At 36.6% G+C, this 9,158-nt stretch overlaps 2 protein-coding genes across 2 annotated transcripts; both read right to left on the bottom strand.

Annotated features, from left to right (window-relative positions):
- Nucleotides 1-1,874: 1,874 nt before the first annotated feature.
- On the bottom strand, nt 1,875-3,590 carry LOC131071188 (S-adenosylmethionine synthase 2). Its single transcript, XM_058006907.2, has 2 exons — nt 3,458-3,590; nt 1,875-3,306 (listed from the first exon to the last, which is right to left on the bottom strand). The coding sequence occupies exon 2, from the start codon at nt 3,298-3,300 to the stop codon at nt 2,140-2,142; it is 1,161 nt and encodes a 386-aa protein (XP_057862890.2). The 5' UTR covers nt 3,301-3,306; nt 3,458-3,590; the 3' UTR covers nt 1,875-2,139.
- A 3,562-nt stretch (nt 3,591-7,152) lies between these two features.
- LOC131071189 (S-adenosylmethionine synthase 2) lies at nt 7,153-8,944 on the bottom strand. Its single transcript, XM_058006908.2, has 2 exons — nt 8,789-8,944; nt 7,153-8,617 (listed from the first exon to the last, which is right to left on the bottom strand). Exon 2 carries the CDS (start codon nt 8,609-8,611, stop codon nt 7,439-7,441), a length of 1,173 nt encoding a protein of 390 aa, XP_057862891.1. The 5' UTR covers nt 8,612-8,617; nt 8,789-8,944; the 3' UTR covers nt 7,153-7,438.
- Nucleotides 8,945-9,158: the final 214 nt, after the last annotated feature.

The following is a 9,158-nucleotide window of genomic DNA, read 5'->3' as shown; positions in this document are numbered from 1 at the left end:
TGCCGAGATGTCGACACTGCCCTTTAGTTTCCATCTTGATTTTTCCCATCTCCTAATCATGTCAATAGATGGCTTGAAGGAGAAGAAGCGTCCAACTATTGCTAGGTGAAGAGATGAAGCGATTTTATCCATGAGACTATCCGGAAGCTTGATCTTCGTTCTTTCGTCAGTTTAGGTAAAGTTAGCCAAAGCCGCTTCCAAAGTTGTATTAGTGGACCCAAGAAGGGTGCTTTTCCAGTTGGATTTGGAATCTTTCTTACCAAGCTCCGCATTCTTTTGTCCGATAGCAGATTCTGGCCCGAGGGGGGTATATTCTTCTTATTTTCTTTCAGGTTATCCAATCCTTTGTCTCCATCATTCAAGCCAGAGTCCGTCAGTACCACAGATGAAGAGTAGGAAGGAATATCAATCTTGGCGGTCTTTTCCGTATGACCTGTAGACAGTGGGGTCCTAGCAGCGGAACCAACAACATGTGAATCGACTGTGGTATCGGGGGGGGGCGCATCTGGTTGCAGGGAGGAAGGGACCTCCCCAAAGGGGGTGGTCATATAGACGGTTCAAATTCAAACACAGGCAGAGGTGAGAAAGTTGCAGAGTGTTATCTTAATTAATATTTGTTGAATTAAATGCCATTGGGGAATTTTGTGAGGTTATGATAATTAATATTTTCATAAATTATTAGAATCCAATTAACTTTCAAATTATTTAAATCAATATTTGAAAAATTAAATCAATATTTTAACTTTTTAAACCACAAAATTAAGTACAACAATTTCATGGTTGCATCACAATTTAGAAATTTGAGTTTGTGGAGCTCAAATTTGCAATTATTGATTAAATCTTATAATATGAAGGCTATTGAAGGATTGCTAAATCTTGATATTTTTAGTAAGGTTAGATTGTTTAGTTGCATTTTAGTATTTTTTTTCTTGAGGGAATAATGCCCAAAATCATTAAACAAAACTACATTTTCGCATCAAGAATTTGATTGTCTATATGTCCGTTCTTTCACCGTGGGACCGTATATAACAACTTAAAAATTTATTGGACTATATGGATTGACATGCTATATTTTTATAAAACCATATATTTGGCACTTTAATTTATTAATATTTTGTAAAAATTTATTATCTAGATAAATATAATATTATATTCAAATTTATAATAATATATTATTTTATAATATTTATTATAAAAATACAAATTAATTTAGACTTTGAAAAGATATGATATAAATGTTTGTAATTTTAAATTATTGTAATAGAAATTATAATTTCTATTTTTATATGAATTTAGAATCATAATAGATAAAATTTAATATTTTGACATTTATTAATAATTATTAATTGGTTATCATTTAATATTAATATGTAATAGATATGATTCTATAATGTTTATTATAAATGTATATTAATTTAGAATCGTTTCAAAATAGAATATAATTCTTAATAAGATTATCTTGGATATTTTTTTATATAAATTTAGTAAATTTACAATTTTTGCATATATCACTAATTTATCATTGTTTTTCAATTTTACATTTTTTTATATAATTTTTTTGACAATTAATATTTTCCTTTAAATGTAAAATGAAAGGCATTGAAATGACGAAACCATCATGAAATTTTCATTGTCAAATTCCGAACATGCTTCACATTAAAAATTACTATTTGTCAATACCCTGGATGAAAAAAATACAATCATTAACACCACAAAATAGTTAGTTGTTAAAAAAAATGAATACTATAAAATGTTTAGATAAAAAACATACTAACAAGAAACCATGATGGATCATGACATGCACTCCAAAATATCAATGATTAAAATTGTCACACTATTAAATCCAAAAACATTCATTTTAATGAAAAACAACATTTAAAGATAAAGAATATATATTCTTTTTTTTTTTTAAACCTAATCTAAAACATAAGAAAAACAAGAAAACAAAGAGAGTAGTGGTGGCTTACAATACCATGGTTGTCCTCCCAAACATCAACAATTTACTTCATAACCAGATGGGCATATGACCCTCCCCTCACAATCATAAGCTCTCTCAAATCCTCACCTTATGACTGAGAACTGGCCTCCCTAAATTATAAGAGAAACCCCTTATTCATATTCAACACTGAAAAAGAGACCTTAAGATGAAGTCTTGAGAGGCTTAACAATTTCCCAAGTGAAGTCAGGGTCATCCCTGCCAAAGTGACCATAAGCAGCAGTCTTTTGGAACCTTCCATTTCCACCCCTCTTCAAATCCAGATTGATTGAGATCATACCAGGCCTAAAATCAAAACTGTTCTTGATGATATTGAGGATTTCCTTATCAGGAATTTTACCAGTACCATAGGAGTCCACAAACACAGAGAGAGGCTCAGGCACACCAATGGCATATGAAACCTGCACAATACACCTCCTGGCAAGCCCAGCTGCAACAACACTCTTCGCAGCCTGCCTAACAACGTAAGCTCCACTGCGGTCCACCTTGGTGGGATCTTTGCCAGAGAATGCTCCTCCTCCATGAGCTCCCCATCCCCCATATGTGTCAATGATGATTTTCCTTCCAGTCAGCCCTGCATCTCCATGGGGTCCTCCAATCACAAAACGCCCAGATGGATTCAAATGGAATATGGTGTTCTCATCCATGTATTTTGCAGGGATCACGGGCTTGATCACATACTCCTTCAGATCTGCAGCAATCTGGTCATTGGTAACAGTCTCATCATGCTGGGTAGAGATGAGAACAGTGTGGACCCGCAGAGGAACCATGGCGCCCTTTTCATTTTTGTACTCAATTGTGACCTGGGTTTTCCCATCAGGTCTCAGCCATGAACAGGTGCCATTCTTTCTGACCTCTGTAAGCTTAGCGCCCAACTTGGTGGCCAAGACATGGGTAAGGGGCATGAGCTCAGGGGTTTCATCCGTGGCATACCCGAACATGTGACCCTGATCCCCTGCTCCAATGTCTTCAGGGCGCTTAGTCAGATGGCCATGAACACCCTGGGCAATATCGGGGCTCTGCTGTTCAATGTTGACAAGCACTCTGCACTTGTCTGCATCCAGACCCACTTCATCAGAGATGAACCCGATTTCTCTGCAGGTCTTTCGGACGATCTGCTCATAATCAACATTAGCTTTGGTGGTGATTTCGCCGAACACCATGACCATGTTGGTCTTGGTGCAGGTCTCGCAGGCCACTTTGCTGTCGGGATCCTGCTCCAGACATGCATCAGAGATTTGATCGCACAGCTTGTCTGGGTGCCCCTCGTTCACTGACTCCGATGTGAACAGAAATGTCTCCATGGCGTTCTGCAACAAAATTCAGTGATAAGTCAATGTAAATTGTAATTTGGGGGAAACAGAAATTGGGTCCTGAGTAAGATTACTTTCAAAATCTAGCTGCTCAAATTCCTGCGAATCTCATGTAAGCAATGTCTGATTCAACAGCATTTTCACTTACCTTGGGAGATTAATTTCGCGCTTTGAAGAAGGTTTGAATGAGAATGACACACAATGGAGAAGCAATTCTCCTCTGCTTTAATAGGCAAATGAAGGCTACCTACAACCAATGATTTACCTGACCTAGATTTGCGTTTGTGGTGAGAGTTGTTGGCGTAGGTGTATATATGTATATTTGTTGTTGGGCGTAGGTGTATATATGTATATTTGTGTAGTTGAATTTGACTGAATTTCTCATTGCAGGACATCACTCATGAAAAATATGTTTGCAATTATTGTTGGCAGGGGAAGGTAGTGTATATATATCGTAAGAAGCTCATATTTCTACAAGTTATAACATGAAATTAAAATCACCCCTCGTCAATGGGGTAAGGAAGGCTAATCTTCCTTCCAATCCATGCAAAGGAATCAAATGGATTGTGCCAGACACAAGATGGATTAAAGTGAATTTTGATGGTGCTTCAAAGGACAATCTAGGCCCAAGCGGGGCAGGATGTGTGGCACGTGACAAAAATGGCAAAATCCTCATAGAGAGATTGGAGCATTTAGGAAAAACCACAAACAATATTAAAGAATTTAAGGTAACTTTGATAAGGCTACAAATAGAGAGCTAGATCTAAATGTAAGGCAAATTCACCTTGAAGATGATTCATTGATAAAAAATTTCACCATTAGATAGAATTACACCCCCTAACTGGAAGGTGGATCAATGTTTGAAACCCATTAGAGATCTTATTAAGAGATTTGATGAGTTCAAAGTGACACATGTATACCATGAGGTGAAGGAGGTGGCAAACAACTTTGCCAAGATGGCTACAGAAAGGCTAGTTTAGTACTGTTAGTTGGGCAACATAGATGGAGTTAGTTGGGCCACATAGATGGAGTGACGGTGTGTCAACAATGGTGAATGATGGCGGGTCTTAGGATGCTGCCAACCCATCATTCTAGTGTAGGACAAATGATTGGACGAAGATTCCCTTTTCCCACAAATGCAATCATATGGTGATGGCCTTATATTTAGCAAATCGACAAAGGAAAACATGTTGGTTGTGTGTAAACCAGAGATCGGGGGAGTTGTGTTGTACGTCACCCCCAACAAGTGGTTATCGAAGTTATGAAGGTTAGTGCAAAGTATGCTGAAGTGGGCAAATATCTAGTTGAGTATTTAAGATCCAGGCTCTTTGTAGATTTAGCAGATTCAATGTGATGTGAAGGGACTTGGGTGGCATCATGACAAGGCAAGCAAGGGAAAGAGCGTATGTGGTACAAACAAATTGTTGAAATCTATTTATATCCACTGGCAGCTGAGAGTAACTCACTCATTTGGCTTTGAGATGCAGTGTTGTCAGACATAAAATATGGAAAACCCCATAAGGTTGGTCTCAAGAAAGTGTTAAATGTCTTTCTTAGGAGAAGTCTTGGAAAAGCGTACATGAAAACTATTCTCAAATCCTCTCATAGTTCGGTAATTCATGCGATTGAAATCATATTAGTTGAAGAATTTATAAATGACATAGGTGCTCTGGTTTGCTGTGATATATAAATGCTAGGAATACCAAACTTAGTTGTTTCTAGCTTTTATCATTTTGGGATAGAATAGTTTTCTGCAAACATATAGTAGTGGTCATCATTTTGTTTAGGAGTGACATTTTGATTTAGTATATTTGCAGGGCATAGCCTTTAAGATCGTAGAAAGGTGGGAAGTAGAGTTATATAGATGTCGCTATGGTTGATAGTCTGATACAGGAAGCAAGAATGTAAAGCCTTTTGAATTAATATAATGGGTGTTGCGCAACCCTTAGCAACTATTGATCTACCTTAAAAAACCATGACATCAAAATCAAGATAACAACAACAATATTATAACAATAAATATATCATGACAACAATATAGCAACAATAAATATATCATGACAGCAGTATAACACCAACAAAATTAAATTATTTTAGTATAACATCAATATAACAACAGTAAGACTAATCATGCCAATAGTGACAACAACGACAAAAACATTGATAGTAAAAATTTTTTACAAAATTTACTTGGACATAGTTTATAGCCCTACTTATTTAAAATGGCAAGAAATTTTTTCCCCTCCCCGGGGTTTGAGATAATGAGATATTCTATATTGAGAAATGTAGATTTTAATAGTTTTTGGTGCTTTGCACTAAAATATACTTTGTTTTCATCAATAGCATCATTTTGTTGTCATGATTTTTTATAGAAGAGTTTTCATGACATTTTGTCCTTAAATGATTAGAACATTGGCACTCCTTTGAATGAGAATTTTCTTAATCTTTTGTATCATTGCATATTTCAAATGGAACAACTAGATTTTTATATAAAAGGGAAAAGATAAACTAGAGTATCACTTTAACAGTTTTCACACCCAAACAAAAGAATTTTTGCAAAGAAAACTTACAATTCATGGAAGACCCTTCTTTATTGGCTCTTCATTTATTTTTATGTCAAATTTACTAGAGCGCAAGTCTTTGCTATGTTGTCGGTTAACAATTTTCAAGTTCAACAATAATCCCTTTAACCTGCTTATATAGGTTTATGATGATCTTCATAGCCCTGGCTCCCCCCAAGTTTCTTCTAGCTATCCCACCAAATGACAAAAAACTATGGTTGCTTTCATGGGTTTTATGTTTGTCTCTGATCTTCTTGGCATTATGTTTAAACTCCTACATTAGTTGCCATGCTCATCTACCTCTTCTTTATCAACTATCTTTTTAATGGCCTTTAGTTCAATTACCTCATAAATTTAATGATTATGAATCTACCTCTTCTACATCAATTATTTTTCAATGATAGTTTGATAAATATTGATTTTTTTGTGTATTGTTGCTATACCAATTTGGAATCCTAGCTTGAGCAACACACATTAAGATCTTCTAGAATTTGGAGAGGATGGCAAACTCATATAAGAACCTCCATATTTTGATGTCTTGCATATATTAATTTTTACTCTGTAAAATATTAACTTATATAATATTCCATCACCAGTGTAAGTGCTAGTTTTATCCTGTCTTGGGTGCAAATATTGCACTACAATAATAAATTAAATGTAAAGAAAATAAATTGCACCAGTACATTAAATTCCTAAAAGTGGAATTCAATAGCCTACCATTTCCATTATTGTTGCCTAAAATGTTATGTAACGATAAGGAGAAGAGTTGACTTGGTTTGTAGCCTATAGTTTAAAATTGACCCTAAAGTCCATAAAAATAGACTTTGTATAAACATCTTCATCAAATGTTAGATAAACAAAGTATTGAGAAATAATGACTTGTTCTCTCATTCATATTTTGGTTTCTATGCACCAACTTTGTTCAACTTGCATCAATTGAAACTTCTATAGCTTATGTTCTCCAAATATAAAATTGGTGAATATGGCTCTACTACTTTGTAAGCTATGTAAGGCACATTCTTCTTGCTCTATCCCATCTCTCCCTAAGTAACTATCTCTCAAATTGACAACTCCCTTAAAAAAAGGGTTTATTGAATAAGTGCTTTGTACAATGAGCATTTAATTAATGAAAATCTAAATATATTTGTATGTATGTTTCTTATAAAAATGATTTTGCATTCAATCATGTTTTATAACAGTTTAGCATAACAATGTCACATTAACTAACATTACTTTATCTCAAATATTACTATTAATGACACATTAAATCCAAAAAGAATCATTTTAATGAAAAACAATATTAATGAATATTATATTTTGAAAAAAAAACTATTATAAACCATAAGAAAAACAAAAAACCAAAAAGAGTGGTGGTGGCTTATAATCCCATGCTTGTCATGGAACACCAACCTCCCCAAAATCAACAATTTTCTTCACAACCAGATAGGGATATGACCCTCCCCTCACAATTATAAGCTCTCTCAAATCCTTACCTTTATGACTGAGAACTGGCCTCCCTAAATTATAAGAGAAACCCCTTATTCATATTCAACACTGAAAAAGAAAGCCTAAAATGAAGTCTTGAGAGGCTTAACAATTTCCCAAGTGAAGTCAGGGTCATCCCTGCCAAAGTGGCCATAAGCAGCAGTCTTTTGGAACCTCCCATTTCCACCTCTCTTCAAATCCAGATTGATTGAAATCATACCAGGCCTAAAATCAAAACTGTTCTTGATGATATTGAGTATTTCCTTATCAGGAATTTTACCAGTACCATAGGAGTCAACAAACACAGAGAGAGGCTCAGGCACACCAATGGCATATGAAACCTGCACAATACACCTCCTGGCAAGCCCAGCTGCAACAACACTCTTCGCAGCCTGCCTAACAACGTAAGCTCCACTGCGGTCCACCTTGGTGGGATCTTTGCCAGAGAATGCTCCTCCTCCATGAGCTCCCCATCCCCCATATGTGTCAATGATGATTTTCCTTCCAGTCAGCCCTGCATCTCCGTGGGGCCCTCCAATCACAAAACGCCCAGATGGATTCAAATGGAATATGGTGTTCTCATCCATGTATTTTGCAGGGATCACAGGCTTGATCACATACTCCTTCAGATCGGCAGCAATCTGGTCATTAGTAACCGTCTCATCATGCTGGGTAGAGATGAGAACAGTATGGACTCGCAGGGGAACCATGGCGCCCTTTTCATTTTTGTACTCAATTGTGACCTGGGTTTTCCCATCAGGTCTCAGCCATGAACATGTGCCATTCTTTCTGACCTCTGTAAGCTTGGCGCCCAGCTTGGTGGCCAAGACATGGGTAAGGGGCATGAGCTCAGGGGTTTCATCCGTGGCATACCCGAACATGTGACCCTGATCCCCTGCTCCAATCTCTTCAGGGCGCTTGGTCAGATGGCCATGAACACCCTGGGCAATGTCAGGGCTCTGCTGTTCAATGTTGACAAGCACTCTGCACTTGTCTGCATCCAAACCCACATCGTCAGAGATGAACCCGATTTCTCTGCAGGTCTTTCGGACGATCTGCTCATAATCGACATTAGCTTTGGTGGTGATTTCGCCGAACACCATGACCATGTTAGTCTTGGTGCAGGTCTCACAGGCCACTTTGCTGTCGGGATCCTGCTCCAGGCATGCGTCTAAAACTGCATCAGAGATTTGATCGCACAGCTTGTCTGGGTGCCCCTCGTTGACCGACTCCGATGTGAACAGAAATGTCTCCATGGCGATCTGCAACAAAATTCACAGTAATTAGTCAAATTGAAATTGAAAATTTGGGGGAAACAGAAATTGGGTCCTGAGTAAGATTTTAAAAGTTGCCGATACTTCCAAAATCTTGCTGCTCAAAATTTCTGCTAATCTCATGTAAGCTATGTATGATTCAACAGCATTTTCACTTACCTTGGAGATTAATTTCGCACTTTGAAGAAGGTTTGAATGAGAATGGCACACAATGGAGAAGCAATTCTCCTCTGCTTTTATAGGCAAAGGAGGGACTACCTACAACCAATGATTTACCTGACCTAGATTTGCGTTTGTGGAGAAAGTTGTTGGGGGTTGGTGGCTAATTTTTTTTTAATATATAAATCAAAATAAATGTTGTGTATCATTGTTTTTTATTACATATTTGTACTCAGTAGGATTAGGTTAGGTTTAGTTTTAAAGTGATTTTGATGGGTTCTGATTTATATACTCTCCTACATTATTATTATTTTTATATCAATTTAAACATAGATTTCTGATCCATAGGAAGTGTGATTAGGTGGATTTG

The sequence above is a fragment of the Cryptomeria japonica genome, chromosome 7 (genome assembly GCF_030272615.1).
Source record: "Cryptomeria japonica chromosome 7, Sugi_1.0, whole genome shotgun sequence".
Lineage (NCBI taxonomy): Eukaryota > Viridiplantae > Streptophyta > Pinopsida > Cupressales > Cupressaceae > Cryptomeria > Cryptomeria japonica.
The sequence above is the reverse complement of the archived record's forward strand: the minus strand, read 5'-3'. Positions and strand labels throughout refer to the sequence as shown.